The sequence below is a fragment of the Leptodactylus fuscus genome, chromosome 4 (assembly GCF_031893055.1).
Source record: "Leptodactylus fuscus isolate aLepFus1 chromosome 4, aLepFus1.hap2, whole genome shotgun sequence".
NCBI classification, from domain to species: Eukaryota; Metazoa; Chordata; class Amphibia; order Anura; family Leptodactylidae; genus Leptodactylus; species Leptodactylus fuscus.
The window spans coordinates 68,428,377-68,446,817 of NC_134268.1; the positions used below are offsets into that span (position 1 = coordinate 68,428,377).

The window sequence follows — 18,441 nt, forward strand, 5'->3', positions numbered from 1 at the left end:
ACAGTTAATGTTGGGAATGTGTCAAGCACAAGAATTCTGGTGGATAAAAAGGCACAAAAATAAGGGTTTGTTACTTTGGCGCTTATATTGACTTTTTCACCACTTACTCCACTTTTGAGTAGCTGGAAAGCGTGTATGTGTAACCTATGTAACTGTGTGACCACTTCAATAAGGATGTGACATAGAAGGTGGAGTAAGATCTCAGGACAGAAGGGTTTGGCTAAAAGACACGCCAAATTTATCAAACGTTGCGCAAATTATAGCAACAAAGACTCCAGCAAAACTGACTTTAAATTCTATCTCATGATAAAGTTCCCCAATGTGGTATTGTTTAGAAATGAGAAAATACAGCTTTAAGCAAATGTTTGCTTTAATTCACTTTGTCCTTTTAAGTTACAGTATATTTGGATACATAGAAACAAATAGAATAAAAACATATTAAACACTGAAATTGGAGTGTTTTGTCTGAATGAAGATATGATAAGATCACATCTACACCTAACACCCTTAGTTCCAATGGTCACAATGTAATGATGAGTAGATGTAGTGACAATAGACGCTGGAGGCACTCACCCGCAGTTTATAACGTTTTACTAGGAAGTCTTCTCAATATCAGGAATAACAATCATGAACAGAATACATAATACTTGGTATTATACAGGGTGTCCAGAAAGTAAGTACACAAAATGAAAGGGTGGAATTTAGCCGGTATATGAAGCATTTTTTATTAATAAACATGTGAACGGAAATGCACCGTTGTGGCGCTGCAGGTAGACTGAGATGGTTTCCTATCCCTCGCTGTGCCATGTGAAATGAGAAATGAAGAAGAGAAAGCGCTTTAAAGGGGCTCTATCACTGGGAAAAGTCATTTTTAACTAATCACATCCTTGCATAGCCTTTAGAAAGGCTATTCCACACCTACCTTTAGTATGTAGATTGCCTCAGTGGTGTCTGAATAAGTCCGGTTTTATTCATATGCTAATTAGACTGTGTGCACGATGCATTGTGCACCCCTTTTACTATTGTTTCCTATGGGTGTAGACCGAACAGGCTCCTGCTGCTGATGATGACTCAGCTTCCTGTTTATACACACACATAGGAGATAATAGCAGAGACGAGTGCTGCTGGGAACTTCCTGTGCTGGCTGGAAGCTCATTAGTATATGAATAAAAACGGACTTATTCAGAAACCACTGAGGCAATCTACATACTAAAGGTAGGTGTGGAATAGCCTTTCTAAAGCCTATGCAAGGATGTGATTAGTTAAAAATGACATTTCCCAATGATAGAGCCCTTTTAATGGGAAATCAGTTTAATCACTGTTACTTATTACAAGAATTGCTGGAAGTACTGGCCGCCTGCCTCAATGCAAGCAGTGCAACGCAGGGAGATGGATTGACGCACCCATTCACAGAATCCTGGCATGGCCCTCACCGCAACAAACGTAGCATGGATGCGGTTCACGAGGTCTTTGCTGGTTGGTACAGGCATTGCGTACACAACAGACTTGACATGTCCCCATAAGAATTACTGTTACATTCACAATTACAAGCTTACATTCACTGTGTCGTCTACCTGCAGCTCTGCCACGGTTCTTTTCCAGTCACATGTTCATTAATAAAAAACGCTTCATACATTGGATGAAGTCCACCCTATACCTGATCCCCATCCTTGCATCTTTGATGGTATATTTGTTGGAGGGTCTCCCAAGGTCCCATCGACGTGTTGAAGAAAAATAAACGCAGTGGAAATGCTGCGATTTCCAAAACCATTGCATTTTTGGAAATAGCAGCATGTCAATTACACCTACAGAAATGCTGGCGGTTTCTCTATAGGTATAACAAACAGAAAGGGGTTTTTTTGCTACAGCCCGCTACGTGGGGCCTTAACCTTACAAATATATGTAAAAAAATGGCTTGTTCTAAAGATCTGATTTCCAGCATGGTATATCCATAGGAAGCTGCCATTGCAATAAGTCAGTTCATGAAAATACTTCCCGTTCTAATATTCAATGATCAGCTGTGAGTGGTATTACTAAAAAGTGGAAGAATTTAGGAACCACCGCAACTAAGCCTAGGTTCACACCTGCGCTTTCTGTATGTTCGGGGGTTTCTGTGCCCGAGTCCGCTTGAAAAATGCAGACAGAAAAGTCCTGTTTCTTTTCTCTCTGGACTTTTCTGCATTTTTGTTATAGTCTATGGGGTCCACAGATAACCGCTTTTTGAGCGGATTGGGTTTCTGTTTTTCTGGTCCCCAAGCGGACCTGAAGAACGGAAACCCAAATGCAGGTGAGAACCTAGCGTCTGCTGACTCAATAGCTACAGTGTCCCAAACCTCCTCTGGCATTAACATCAGCACAAAAACTGTGACATACCAATATACAAACAAAAACAACATTGGTCATACATACAGACAGAAGGAAAGCATGCATCCAAACTGCAGGTCATTACACTGAAAACTGAAGCAACCAGAATAGAGCTTTGCTCAGCATACAGACAAAAAGATGTATGTACACAGGGATAAATAGCAGAGGCTGAAGGGCTGCTTGGCATTCAGACAGATAGAGACCTGGCAATACGCAGTCTATCCTGCTATATAGACCTAAAACCCAGCTATATTTTGGTCTATCTTGTTACATAGACCTACACTGAGATGTGGATCTATTAAGTCTCAGCTGTTTGTTGGGCCAGTTTGACTCCTGTGTGCATAATACAGGGCTTTGTCTGCTATATATTCCTATGTATTCCACCTACATATGAGATACCCCGACATATATTGGAGGGGTTTCAAACACATATTGTATCAGAGACAGAATACTGTTGTCCTTTGTTGTATTTGCCTCTGTGTATATCCAACTTTCAACTGTGTTGGATATCTACTATGGAGTTGTTTTTAACTCTTTAGGGCTAGTTCACACGGACACAGAGCAGGCGGATTATGGCGTGGAATCCACGTCATAATCCACCCCCTCTCAATGGTGGTCTATGGTGGTCTATGGAGAAGCGAGCTGCCCTTTCTTCAGGCGGGTTCTGTGGCTCGTTGAGCTACGACGTCTGCCTCGTGTCAGCAACCTCCGAAGTCGGCCCATTCATTTGAGCCTACTGCAGAGGAGGAAGCTGCAACTATCGGAAGCCGCGACAGCCGTGGCAGGCATTTTTTGGCCCGAGAGTGACGGGGTCTTACTGTTTGGGATCATGTATTGCATATACTAAATACAGGACTTGCGCATTCTCATAGTCTTAGGGAGCACTTGTGTCACTAATAGTGTCCGTTTCACCCCATGTATAGAGTGTGTATTTATCTTATATCACACATATCATATACTAGCATCTGCCCGCGACTTCGTCTGCTGGTTGGAGTTGGCGCTGAGCCGCTGATATTTAGGCATTCGCCGTTGGTTATGATCCGCCGTGTGCCGCCACGTCCACTCCTGCGAGCCCCTGTCCCATTTGCTCCTCGCCTGTCCCCGCCGGCTCTTTACCAACCAGCTGCTCCTGGCTCCCCGTAGCCACCCTCGTCCCCCGTGCTCATGCCTCTTCCCGCCCCGGCATCCCCTGTCCCCCTCTCTCTAACATGGCCCCGGCCACACCCCCATGGCACCCCCTGCGCCCCCATCCTCTCCATCCCCCCCCCCCCGCGGCACCCCTGACCCCCTCTCCCTACCACGGCACCACTGTCAACCTCCCCACCCCACCATTTCCTGCAGACTCCCCATGGCCCCCACCTGTTGGGCACGCTCTGCACCCCCCCCCCCCCTTTAGCAGGACCCCCTCCGCAAAATTCCCTAACTAACCTGCCGACACATACACTGTCCCACTGCCGAATGACACGGCATACTCAGCAGAGCTAAGCTGGAGGGTCGGGAAGGCGCAAGACCAGTAAGTTGAGTGCCGCATCGGGGACTGTCGCGGGCTGCCAAGGACTTCCTATGCAGCGGTCTAGGCTACAGCCGCAAATTGGTGGCGTCCTGGAAGACGTTGTGAACATCGGCAATGTGCGCATACAGTGTAGTTGCTGTGGCTGGCCGGGCGGTGTCGCGGATCTCGATTGCGCTGGTATTTATGATACTGATCCCATTATTTATTTGTGGTATTTATATACCTATTAGGGTGAGGGATTATTTGATTTTTTTATTTTATCGATATTAAAGGTTATGCAGTACTTTAGCCTTATTTAGGACTCTAGTTACTTTTTTGTGACTCCATTTTTAATAGGTGGAACAATCCCTCTGTGATAGTAGTTCAGACAAATAGACAAGTGTGCATACAGAGATGCATAGGAGACACCGAACCATCAACATACAGACCACAATATCCGTGCACACGTGATATGTAACCGAGACTGAAGTATTGCTTTGGCAAGGTGAGGCTAGAGAAGCAGACTTATACACATAGACAATGATTGGCAGAAGGAAGCTTGAAGGTGAATTCACTAATTCTCACATAAAATCAGTCTTGGACAGATGGGAGGAATGCAAGTCCATAGTGGAGGAAGCTGGATAGGACCAGACATGAGATTATTATACCCTGGGGTCTCTTCCCAAGTCATATTTTAAAACTTCTTTCTAAATCAGACATGAAATGTAAAGATTGAGAGTCCTTAGTAGTTGATACATTTTTAATGGCTAACAAAAAATGATGACATATTGCGAGCTTTTGGAACAACTTGGTTCCTTCATCAGGCTAGTACAAAGATACATTTTTCTTATACATAAATTAAACGTATTTATAGGAAACTATCTTCAAAAAAGTGTTGGAAGAGACTAATTTTAAAAGATGTATAAGAGTATGAGGTTGGGGCTCCATGTGGTGTAAACACCTGGATAAAAACGTGGTGTTTTACAGTCACTGCAAAGTGGATGGGATTTTGTGGAAAAATACAGGGAGCGGACACGCTGCAATTTCCAAAACTGTCGCGGTGTGGAAATCACAGCATGTCAATTATACCTACGGAAACACTAGCGATTTCCCTATTGGTATAATGGAAGCAGAAAATCTGCAGTGCTTTTTTGTGGCAGCCCGCTACATGGGTCCTTAGCCTAAAATGTCACATAGTCAAAGAGTTACGTTAGAAAGGCTTAACCCCTGCCACCCTACAAGCTGAAATCCAAAGCTTGTAATCTTGTGGGCTGTTTTTTTTTTTTTATCTCCAAAATACATGTAAATCAATCATAAAAAGGGCTTCCCATGTGTATATAGTTGTATTATCTTGTATAAAAAAAAATAAAAAACTTGAGAGTCTTCAGTAGCTGATACCTTTTTTAATGGATAACTAATAATGATGAGAGATTACAAGCTTTCGAGGCTCTTGGCTTCTTCCTCAGGTATATTTAAAAACAATTTCTGAAGGGTACATATTTATGTACATATACCTGAGGAAGAAGCCAAGGGCTTCGAAAGCTTGTAATCTCTCATCATTATTAGTTAGCCATTAAAAAAGGCATCAACTACTGAAGACTCTCAAGTTTTTATATATATATATATATATATATATATATATATATATATATATATATATATATATATACACTCACCGGCCACTTTATTAGGTACACCTGTCCAACTGCTCGTTAACACTTAATTTCTAATCAGCCAATCACATGGCGGCAACTCAGTGCATTTAGGCATGTAGACATGGTCAAGACAATCTCCTGCAGTTCAAACCGAGCATCAGTATGGGGAAGAAAGGTGATTTGAGTGCCTTTGAACGTGGCATGGTTGTTGGTGCCAGAAGGGCTGGTCTGAGTATTTCAGAAACTGCTGATCTACTGGGATTTTCACGCACAACCATCTCTAGGGTTTACAGAGAATGGTCCGAAAAAGAAAAAACATCCAGTGAGCGGCAGTTCTGTGGGCGGAAATGCGTTGTTGATGCCAGAGGTCAGAGGAGAATGGCCAGACTGGTTCGAGCTGATAGAAAGGCAACAGTGACTCAAATAGCCACCCGTTACAACCAAGGTAGCCAGAAGAGCATCTCTGAACGCACAGTACGTCGCACTTTGAGGCAGATGGGCTGTAGCAGCAGAAGACCACACCGGGTGCCACTCCTTTCAGCTAAGAACAGGAAACTGAGGCTACAATTTGCACAAGCTCATCGAAATTGGACAATTGAAGATTGGAAAAACGTTGCCTGGTCTGATGAGTCTCAATTTCTGCTGCGACATTCGGATGGTAGGGTCAGAATTTGGCGTCAACAACATGAAAGCATGGATCCATCCTGCCTTGTATCAACGCTTAAGGCTGGTGGTGGTGGTGTCATGGTGTGGGGAATATTTTCTTGGCACTCTTTGGGCCCCTTGGTACCAATTGAGCATCGTTGCAACGCCAAAGCCTACCTGAGTATTGTTGCTGACCATGTCCATCCCTTTATGACCACAATGTACCCAACATCTGATGGCTACTTTCAGCAGGATAATGTGCCATGTCATAAAGCTGGAATCATCTCAGACTGGTTTCTTGAACATGACAATGAGTTCACTGTACTCCAATGGCCTCCACAGTCACCAGATCTCAATCCAATAGAGCATCTTTGGGATGTGGTGGAACGGAAGATTCGCATCATGGATGTGCAGCCGACAAATCTGCGGCAACTGTGTGATGCCATCATGTCAATATGGACCAAAATCTCTGAGGAATGCTTCCAGCACCTTGTTGAATCTATGCCACAAAGAATTGAGGCAGTTCTGAAGGCAAAAGGGGGTCCAACCCGTTACTAGCATGGTGTACCTAATAAAGTGGCCGGTGAGTGTATATATATATATATATATATATATATATATATATATATATATATATATATATATATTTTTTTTTTATTTTTTTTTTTTCATACCCACTGGCTAACACAGTACAAAAACAAACGTTTTTCTTGTATTATCTTAGTATTTGTGTGGCTGTATAGTCAAATAACCAACATGTGATGCAATGGGTTGACTTAGATGCACAATGAATTCTAAATTGTTGTAATTATCTTCTGCTAAATTAAATGATAACTATACATAATAAGCAAATCCTGCCAGGTCATTATATTTGATTGGATAAGTCTCATAAGGAATGATCCCTAGTTGAACCTTTGGGTTATATAAACATGTCAGACAAAGCCCCACTCAAAAATTATTAACAACTACAGGCTGCTCGAAGCTGTAAAATCTTAAGGTTCATTGAAATATGTGTATTTGTCTAGTAAGTTCTGTCTGCTGTATTAACCTGAATATTCTAACTTCACCATGTATGTTTTACAGTCAAGAAGTGACATCCATATCATGCGTGCCTATCGCAATAATGGATCCTGGGACTATGTTGGAGATAGTGTGATATTCACCAGCAGTAACGCTTCCAGCCAAAGTTACACTATGAATGATGTGACAATCTTCAGATCTGTTCTGATATCTTTCATGATCAGTGTGACGAGCACAGGCAATGCATTAGTTATACTTGGGTTCATCACCAATAAGAAACTTAGAACCCCAAGCAACTACTTTCTTCTAAACTTGGCCATCAGCGACTTTCTTACAGGTAAAAAAAATATATATATATATTATGTGTGTATATATATATATGTACTGTGGTTTGTATTTTTTCAAGATACCGTGCATATAGTGGGTAAGTTCACACAACGGAATTTGGAGCTGATTTTGAGGAGGATTCTGCCCCAAATTCAGCTTCAAATTCCATCCTGAATCTGCCTCTTATCATTTTCAATGGGAGGCAGAGACAGAAGATATACACTCACCGGCCACTTTATTAGGTACACCTGTCCAACTGCTCGTTAACACTTAATTTCTAATCAGCCAATCACATGGTGGCAACTCAGTGCATTTAGGCATGTAGACATGGTCAAGACAATCTCCTGCAGTTCAAACCGAGCATCAGTATGGGGAAGAAAGGTGATTTGAGTGCCTTTGAACGTGGCATGGTTGTTGGTGCCAGAAGGGCTGGTCTGAGTATTTCAGAAACTGCTGATCTACTGGGATTTTCACGCACAACCATCTCTAGGGTTTACAGAGAATGGTCCGAAAAAGAAAAAACATCCAGTGAGCGGCAGTTCTGTGGGCGGAAATGCGTTGTTGATGCCAGAGGTCAGAGGAGAATGGCCAGACTGGTTCGAGCTGATAGAAAGGCAACAGTGATTCAAATAGCCACCCGTTACAACCAAGGTAGCCAGAAGAGCATCTCTGAACGCACAGTACGTCGAACTTTGAGGCAGATGGGCTACAGCAGCAGAAGACCACACCGGGTGCCACTCCTTTCAGCTAAGAACAGGAAACTGAGGCTACAATTTGCACAAGCTCATCGAAATTGGACAATTGAAGATTGGAAAAACGTTGCCTGGTCTGATGAGTCTCGATTTCTGCTGCGACACTCGGATGGTAGGGTCAGAATTTGGCGTCAACAACATGAAAGCATGGATCCATCCTGCCTTATATCAACGGTTCAGGCTGGTGGTGGTGGTGTCATGGTGTGGGGAATATTTTCTTGGCACTCTTTGGGCCCCTTGGTACCAATTGAGCATCGTTGCAACGCCAAAGCCTACCTGAGTATTGTTGCTGACCATGTCCATCCCTTTATGACCACAATGTACCCAACATCTGATGGCTACTTTCAGCAGGATAATGCGCCATGTCATAAAGCTGGAATCATCTCAGACTGGTTTCTTGAACATGACAATGAGTTCACTGTACTCCAATGGCCTCCACAGTCACCAGATCTCAATCCAATAGAGCATCTTTGGGATGTGGTGGAACGGGAGATTCGCATCATGGATGTGCAGCCGACAAATCTGCGGCAACTGTGTGATGCCATCATGTCAATATGGACCAAAATCTCTGAGGAATGCTTCCAGCACCTTGTTGAATCTATGCCACGAAGAATTGAGGCAGTTCTGAAGGCAAAAGGGGGTCCAACCCGTTACTAGCATGGTGTACCTAATAAAGTGGCCGGTGAGTGTAAGTATCCTGCTTTGTCTTGCTGTAAGCCGTGTACCGAGGTGGGCTCCCCAGGATACAGCGAAGTCACGAATAAAGGAAGTGAGTCCAATTCAATTTAACCAAGATAGGGTTTTACTTAGTTTAGATAACCTCTTTTGTCCAAAAGAACACTCCCAGGTATTACATTTACACAGCCTAGAGGCTGGGACCCTGGTGTTATACAGCACGGTGCCCACTAGTGTGGCCTTCAATATACTCCAAGCTTTTACCTACCTGCAAGCTGCGCCTATGCAGCTGCCTGTTACCTGTTATTACCCTATTACACAGGAACAATTCAGTGTGTGTGACACAGGCATCCGGCGGTGTAACACCAGGGTTTACAATCTTATCACAATACTACTAAATTCCCCCCAAACCAAGTACAACTAAGCAAGTATAATGGTTAGTTAGCTTGCAAGCCAAACAGTGTAAAGTTAAACTAAATGTTGCTCCCAGACTTCCTTAAAAGTCCCTCTCTGGGAGATATAACTCTGTAGAAATCCTCTGTGACTTAGTCCTTTTACCAGACAGGTAGATAGTTCACCAGTATTGCAGCCTGGGGTGATGATTATACCTAACTAACTAACTACAGGCTTTTTACTCAGTCCCAGCAATATGGTGCAAAACTTGCAGTGTGGTGCGTGCACGCTTACTTCTGTTGGGTACCTTTTAGTCTCTGTTAGCATCAGGGTGAAGAGGAGCTCCTCGGACAGCATGCGGTCTCACTGACAGTCTCACTTCTCAGCCAAGTCTCTGACAGTAATCTTCTCCTTAGGATGGTGTCTGGACAGACTCTGAAAGTCTCAAATCCTCAGCTATTCTTGCTGTGGCTTCTCCCTCCAAGGACTCTCTCTGCACAGTGATGTCTCCACAGCTCTCTCTTCTCCTCTAGAGTCTAGCACACTCTGACTCAAAATGGCTCCTAGAACCTTCCTCCAACGATCAGGGTCTCCACATCAATCTTCCAGGGGCATGCAGCCTTTTTCCTTTTACTTGTTATCTCGCAACAGCGACCTCTTGTGGTCAAACAACAAAATGTCAGGTTATGAAAACACCAACTCAATTACACATTGCACATTCACTACACAGGGGCTGTTTCACCCTCTTACATTGCTATGAAATCTGCAGTAGATTCAGCAGCAGAACCTGCGGTGATACACTCTGCTGTATCTAAGACTAAACAGTGAGCTGCAGAAACCTGAAGCACTCCTTTGGCTTTCCACCATGGGAAGTGAAGGGTCATGCCATGAGTAAGGGATGTTTTGTTCCATAACGCGTAGGCTATCTGTGTATCTACCACTGAACCTATGGATTGTTGCCGTATTTTCTTTTTTATCCTACATGATTAAAAGTTACATTTTATTTTTATAATATCGAATATTGACTGCGTTTAACCCCTTGGTGTTCGGTCGCTTACACGCATTCCTATTGGAGTGAGGTATTCAATCGAATACTATTTGCTCATCTCTAAGTTCGGTGCTGATATACTGTTATCGATAAGTTGTGAGAATCCAACAGTCTTTTGTCCAGGACTTTTTTCGTGCACCGCCTCTTAGAATACGGAATTTACTCTACCACGTTGGTCAGTGAGCTGTGTTGTTTTTTTTTTTTGTTTTTTTTAACTTCATCTCAATTATGATCATAGAAAGTAGAGGGTAAAAGAGATAATGACTATAACACTGATCTGATCATGTCGCTAATTTACACTTATTATTGCCAGGATTGTACATTTTCGTTGGATCATTATGTAAAGTCAGCCTATATATCAAATCTATCAAGGTATTATGTGGGCAGACTATATGAGGGTTTAAGATATTCAGCTACTAAGCTAATATGCAGCTCACACAAGATTAACTCATCTTTCTGTAGTAAACAGGTTATACTGATACTCACATTTCAGGAAACTGTATCCCTGTAATGGTGCTGTGAATTTTTTATGATCCATACAAATACAAGCCAAAGCTTTCTTATTTTTCTGTTGATATAAGTGTATGAGGCTGAGTCTTCTTCTCTTAGGCCACCATTATGTCCTAATGATTATGGTGATTCCACTTTTATTTATTTTCTCTACTAATGCAGAATAAAAATACTTCTATTCCAGTCTGGTTATGTCTCACTGCATTCAGAGACCTATAGCCTACAATGGAGCTTGTAATTTTGTGGGATGAGCGGTAGTTTTCATTGATTCCATTTTGGGATTATACACTTTTTGCACACTTTTTATTGAATTAACAAAAAACATCACTTTTGGCATTATTTTTAATAATTTATTTTTAACAGTGTTTAACACTGTGCAGAATAAATAATGTATTAGTTTTATGGTACGGGTCATTAGAAATGTAGTAATACCAATTATGTATGAGTTTGATTTTATTCTTCCCCTGCAAAAAAAAAAAAGAGTAGAGGATGGTATTGTCCATCTACAGGGACTAAATTTTTTGGTGATCATATTCCGGTAAAGGCCCATCTCGATTTAAGACAACTCAAGGGTATTTTTTTTCCCTATGCAGAAGCAATGGTTTGTTTAGTAGTAAGGAAAAAGACATTCATTTCTGTCAGTTAGAGGAAGTTTTCCCAAGTCCCTTAAAGAAGTCATTCCAGGGATTCACCTGGATATTGTGGCCAGCAACTGAATAGATATGATTATAAACAATTTTCAGTTTTATAGCATGGGTACAAGTCCAGCAGATGTATAAGATGTTTGCTGATGATGGGCAATACCTGAATTACTTAGTAGGGTATCCAGGCATAGTGTGTATAATTCTGGTGGAGGGGGCAACACGGTGGCTCAGTGGTTAGCACTGTAGCCTTGCAGTGCTGGAGTCCTGGGTTCAAATCCCGCCAAGGACAACATTGGCAAGGAATTTGTATGTTCTCCCCGTGTTTGCATGGATTTCCTCCCATACTCCAAAGACATACTGATAGAGAAAAAAAAAATCAGACACCACCCAAACAAAGCTTTAAAAGAGGTCTCCAGCATCAGAATATTGGGGGTACAGTCTTCCACATCTGTACTTGTTGGTACAGATGGAAGAACCTAAATCTATTATTCTTTTAGAAATGGACCTGCAATCCTTATTTGAGCATTACTGTATAGTCTCTCTCCGTGTACTTGTATCTTTTCATATGTTTTTTTTTCTGTATAATCTAGCATATTCCAGCCATCTAACAAACTTCACTTCAAATAAATTTATAGAAATTATTTCTGATCATATGAAACCACAATTTGCAATAAGGTATCTTTACAACCTCAAAATATAACTTCTTGTGTTCCATCAAAATCAATAAGTATTGATCTGTCCATTGTCTTAATAGACAGCCAAGTACTAATTAGATGTAGGGTTTGGTTCTCGTTACTGAAATGGAGTCAGATGAGAGACCATTAATTACCTAAAAAATAGATCTGACAGTCCCTTTATAATATTTCCATACATATCCAACTGCAACTCACTGCCATGCCTCAACAGTTGTCTAGTGCACCATCCCGCTAGCAATGTTGGACATTTCCTGTTAGCCATGTACTATATAGCTGTCTTTTTTTTTTATAAATTCTTTATTTATGAAAACAAGGTCACAGAGGAGAGAAAATAAAAGATATATGACAAAAAGCAAACACCTGCTAGAACCGAGCTTAGCTAGCCCAAGCTCGGGCAAACACCAATCAGTGGGAGAAAACCCACTAGAGCAGGTCTCAGGGGCACGCCGCAGAATGCGCCCAGAGAGCCGCTAGAACTAACTAAGTGGGGGAGAGGTAGTTCAGAACCCAGAGCTACCCATTCCCACACCGGCAACACAGCAATAATGAAAAGAGAAAAGGGGGTCGCAATTGAAAGCCAGCTGAGGGGGCCAGCCACAATTATAGAGAAGCAAACAGCCCATACCCCGGCCAACCCGGGTGCCCCGTGGAAGAGGCAAACAAAAGGAGCACTCCCAAGCAGGCCACCGTACGGCGAAGCCTCAAAATGTAGAGACAACGACGCAGGGAGAGCATACACGGAGCAACCCTGGCAGGCCGGGGGGCAGGAAAGAGGGCGGGCAACGCCGCGAACACACAGGGGGGAGGGGGGGACAAGAATCCACCCCATGCACCCCCAGGGCACAAAACTTAGCATGAGGAACAAATCGCGGGGGAGACAAAGATACAATAACGATGAAATACAAAAGAGCATAAAACAACGAAAGTCAAGTGGCCTCGGAGGGCCCAGCACAGTCTAGACTATCGGCCCAGATGAAACGTTCTCCAGAGGGGCCCCCAAGGGGTCCATCCCACGGCGTCCCTGTCGAGGCAGTGGGGGTGAGGAAGGGCCAGCAGCAGATAGAGGAGACGGGAGTGGGAACTCCAGCCAGTCCGGCAATGTTAAGTCAGAGATGTCAAGAAAATGGGCGAGATCCTCCACCTGGTCAGGGGAATGTAAAGCGAGGTTGGCGCCATTTCGGCGGATCAGGAGATGAAAGGGGTGACCCCAGCGATAAGTAGCTCCAGAGTCCAGGATTTTGCGGAGAGTAGGCTTCAGAAGACGCCGCATCGCCAGAGTGCGGCGGGAAACATCAGGGAGAAGGGTAATAGAGCCATCTAGGAACGGAACCGGTCCATGGCGCCAGGCCGCCTGAAGAATGTCCTCTTTCTCTTTGTAAAAATGCACCCGGCATAGGACATCCCTAGGATCGGAGGAGGAGGTTCTTTTAGGTCCGAGCACGCGGTGGATCCTATCGATATTGATCTCTGTATCCATCGGTCGGGACAGAACGGTGTTGAAAACCGAAACTGCAATAGAGCGGAGCTCTTTGGTGGCAACAGCATCAGGGATGCCCCTCAGTTTAATATTGTTCCGGCGACCCCGATTCTCCTGATCGTCTACTTGTAGGATGAGATGGCGATTAAACGTGCGTTGAGTAGATAAAGAGTCCTCCACTGCAAGGAGTCGTTGATCGATAGAATCCGTGCGTTGCTGTTGAGACGTAACAGAAGATGAAAGGGAGTGAAGGTCCGCCTTGAACCCTGTCAGAATCTTGTCTTGTTTCTCCTCCACTCTGCGCACCATAGCCTCTATGTCTTGTTTAGTGGGCATAGCACGGAGCAATTCCAAGATATCCGATAACTTAGGGCGTTTAGGTCTCCCCTGAGACAGGGAGGCATGTGAGGAAGAACCAGAGGAATCAGAGTACACGGGGGCCCGAAGGGCCGCCGGAGTAGAAGAAAAATCCAAATCACAATCCAGGGGTCGCTGAGGCCTTTGGGGGTCATCCCAGGTGGATAGGGAGGAATGCAGAGTCAGAGAAACTGACCCAGGGGGGGTCCCAGGGGGGAGAACCGCAGGCAGAGTGGAGGAGGCCTGGAGGGTCAGAACCTGGGCCACCGGAGCCAGGGGATCATCAGGGCCAGGGACCAGAGCTGTGGAGGGGGCCAGGAGAGGAGGCAGACCAACAGTGTCCGGGGGGAGAGGGGAGCCATGTTCCTGGGGCATTCCACCACACTGGGGCACAGGGGCAGCAGGGATCGTCCAGGGACAGCCAGGGCCAGGCACAGTGGAGAGTGAGTGGGGGAGGGGGGCCGCCATGCGGTCAGAGGAGACAGTCCCAGATGCAAGGCATACCTTGTCAGTAGCAGCCCCAGGAGTCCCCATGCCAGGGGAGAGCAGAGCGGAGGCAGGAGAGGAGCCGGACAGGTCCGTAGCTGGAGCCGACCCAGACGGACGGAGCGAGGAGGGAGCCGGAGCTTCAGGCTGCAGGCAGGGGGCGCGCGCCGGCGCCATTTTGGAAGTCCCCGCTGGAGAGCTGGAAGAGGCTGCAGCGAGGAGAAACCTCGCTATCGGGGGATCCATGCGGGCCGGAGTGGAGGATTTTCGGCCCACCCGTCGGACCATCGCGTGGCTGGAGGCAGGAGAACGTTGGGACCGGAGAGAAGAGGTGAGTTGCCGACGGGGTCCGGGAGCTCAGAGAGACCGCGTCTTCACAGCGCCATGTCCTAGGCCACGCCCCCCTATATAGCTGTCTTATGTGCTAATAATGTAGCATTTTTTATTCCATAAATGGAACAGTCCACTAAAATATGAAAATCATGCGTTCCCTTATTTTAGGTACTTTCTGTCTTCCACTCTTCTTGAAGAATTTTATTATGAATAGAAGATGGGTCCTTGGAAAAAACATCTGCAAAATTTGGCTTACTGTTGACTGTACGCTGTGCCAGTGTACTATATATAATATTGTTCTTATCAGCTCTGATCGTTTCCTAGCTGTCACCAAAGCTGTAAGTACCTTTAATATACATTAACTATATAATAACTAGTATTTAATAATATTAATACTGAGGGAGAGGGTTCGTGGTTTGTGGCCATCAGAGATTTATGAGGGGTTTTAAATCAGAATTGGGCCACTTTCACACAATCAGTATTTGGTCAGGATCGATATAGAAAACACGTGAGTAGTAAAAATTTGTTGTTCATTTTTTTGGGGACCAAATCCTGGTTTCGACTTGATAGTACAAATGCAAATTACTGACCAAATAATAACCGAGTGACAACATTATAAACCATTTGAACAGTTTGCAAAACACCTGCACCAGTATAGATGCCAGTATATGCACCCTAAAGTGGTTGTCTTGGGTTACTTTTCTGCTTTCTTGCATAGACTTTTCCTAGAAATAAAACTACTTGCATATTATCTTAGAAATTAAATGTTCTCCTCACTTTATCATTTCTGACATTTCTTCTGCAACTGCAGCTCAGCCCATACATGGCTCCCTGCCCATACACAACATGTATAAGGAAAAATATACCTGTGTACCGTATTGGCCAGTAGATATGAAATATAAAGATTGAGAGTCTTCAGTAGGTGATACCTTTTTAATGGTTAACAAAAATGATGACAGATTACAACCTTTCAAGGCTACCAGGTCTCTTCATCAGGCACGGTACCATGCCTGATGAAGAAACCTAGTAGTCTAGAAAGCTTGCAATCTGTTATCATTTTTGTTAGCCATTTAAAAGGTATTAACTACTGAAGACTCTCAATCTTTATATTTCATACATAATATGGTAACAGATCTGCCTCTGTATAATTCCAACCCCTGATCAATTTGATAATATGGAAATTTGACAAGGTGCCATGCCTACTGAAATGTACATCGTACAGCGAGCAGCCATGTATGTGCTGAGCTGTAGCTGCAATATATATGTGAATTTCTTCATTCACAAAACCAAACATGAAACAGAACTTTACATTTTTATCTTAATTTTAGCATGATGATGTGCTCTTATACTCCACAGGTAAAATATCGAGATCAGCAACATAATCTGAGACCAGCTTTCATGAAGATGGCAGCAGTCTGGATTTTAGCCTTCCTGACTTTTGGGCCAGCGATCATTATTTGGGAGTATGTAGTGGGTTACAGTGTGATGCCAGATGGTGCATGTAGTCCAGAATTTCGCTTTGGTAGCCGATACTTACTCTATTCATCTGTTTTTGACTTTTTCACGCCAATGTCTGCAATTGCATTTTTTAACTTTAGCATTTATTTTAATATAAGAAATCGAACGAGGAGTAAAGTACAAAACACTGATCATATCTCAAATGATTTATATGAACACAGGAGAAGCAATAACATATACACTATAGATTGTACAGACAAACTTTCCAAATGTCCGCTATCTTCAACACAATGTAACCAAGAGATTGGAGCAGAAGAAAATAAGAAATTGAGAAATGAACAGACAAATGGAAATGGAGTTCTAGATCAAACCAAAAATTCTGCATTAGCCAGGGATAAGAAAATTGCTAAATCTTTAGCAGTCCTTGTGGGTACCTTTTGTATCTGTTGGGCACCAAATGCTCTTTTAACCATTATTTCGGAGGTGGTGTGTGCTTTTTGTGTGTCACCAGTTGTGTATGATATCACATGCTGGTTACTATTTTTTAACTCTTTAATTAATCCGTTCTTGTATCCTTTTTGCCACCCTGCATTTAAGAAAACCTTTCTACAAATGATCTGTATTAAAAAAAATATATAGGTGAAGTAAAGAATAAGTAATCTGTTTGATTTTACATTGTGTATTTTAGGCAATGTCATTTAGGACCTATAACTATACAGATATCACCGGATCTAGCAGCACCAAAAATGTATATATTCACATAAGGGGTGTCCTCAAGACAAACATTAAAACTTAACTTTTATTGTAAAATCAAGTAAAAAGTCAGGGCAGGCGGCCCCTATTGTTATAAATACAAGAATATTTTTAGGAGTGTGATATACATTCCAAACACTAGGGAATCTGGTTGTAGTCCCCTTATTCTGGGATTAAGACTGCCTAGTGAGTATATATTCAATTAACTTCTAGACACCTAATGTTATTGATAACAAATAAAACTACTTTGTACCATAGCCTAGCAATCTTAGCTCTGATACACTGTCTCCTATGCTAGTAGTGCTCCAGTGTTCCAATAGATTAACCCTTATATTCTCAGATCCACTCCCCTACTGATGCCTAAGGGAGATTGAGAGCCATGTGTTTTCAGCCCACACCCATCTCCTACATGGGGTTAACAATGAGTGTTCCTAGGTGCTAGAAGGACTCCAAAATCTAATCCCAGAGTCTGGTTATGATAAACCGGTATGGTGATATTGTTCCTCCCACCATTCTCTATATATTTGTCTCAACGCGTTTCTTTAACTAAAAATCATCAGGAGACAATAAAGTTCTTGATAGCACACGATGTGCGGTCAAAACCGCAGTTCTCGGGACCAACGGTCTGTTTAAAAACACAAGAAGGACTTTTCTCTCTGCATTTTTTGGGCAGAAACGCTTTGTCCCCATTATAGTCTATTGGGTCTGTGTATATAACCGCTTTTTAAGCGGATTAGGTTTCCGTTTCTCGGGTCCCCAAGAAGCCCTGAGGAATGGAAAGTCGATTGCAAGTGTGAACTTAGTGTAAGCTGGTGCTCCCCCAAACATACCCCATTCTCATATAATGCCAGTTTTTACTGGCTTGTGATAATATGGAGAAATCTTCCTTATTCTCCTTCCTGAGACATAAGAAACCTTGTTGCTCCCAGAATCCACCTAAAGTCAGATGTCTTTCAGCCTTGTGACACATGACTCCAATATAATGGAACACACTTCCCACCATAGCGTGTAAGTCTTTAGATATGGACATACAGTGAAAGTTTTCCAAGAGACCACCTCTTTGAGACTATCCCCTTTTCCTAACACTCCCATCATATATTATGCATTTTTTGTTACACTGTTTTTAAAAATATATATTGGCTTATGCAGTTGTATGGAAATCATCTGAAACTGCTTTCTAACAGCGTAATATTTACTACTTACATATTATATGCAGAGACTTGGTTATTAGTAGAGAAAAGCATTATGGAAAACTGTATTGTATGATAATGATAGTATGATTGTGAAAATGGTTGTCATATACAATAATTATTAAAAAGAAGCTATTTGTCACATATGGGGAGTCCTAGCACATGAC

General features: G+C 43.0%; 1 protein-coding gene across 1 annotated transcript; it reads left to right on the forward strand.

Moving 5' to 3' along the window:
• Positions 1-7,260: 7,260 nt before the first annotated feature.
• Positions 7,261-17,127, forward strand: LOC142201149 (histamine H3 receptor-like). Its single transcript, XM_075271973.1, has 4 exons — positions 7,261-7,513; positions 15,042-15,211; positions 16,230-16,757; positions 17,020-17,127. The coding sequence occupies exons 1-4, from the start codon at positions 7,261-7,263 to the stop codon at positions 17,125-17,127; spliced, it is 1,059 nt and encodes a 352-aa protein (XP_075128074.1).
• The last annotated feature ends 1,314 nt before the right edge of the window (positions 17,128-18,441 follow it).

Coding starts and splice junctions, on each gene's coding strand:
- LOC142201149 (XM_075271973.1), top strand. CDS start 7,261: ATGCGTGCCTATCGCAATAATGGATCCTGGGACTATGTTGGAGATAGT. Junction 15,212..16,229: donor TCCTAGCTGTCACCAAAGCT/GTAAGTACCTTT, acceptor TATACTCCACAG/GTAAAATATCGAGATCAGCA. Junction 16,758..17,019: donor CTAAATCTTTAGCAGTCCTT/GTGGGTACCTTT, acceptor TGTGTATTTTAG/GCAATGTCATTTAGGACCTA.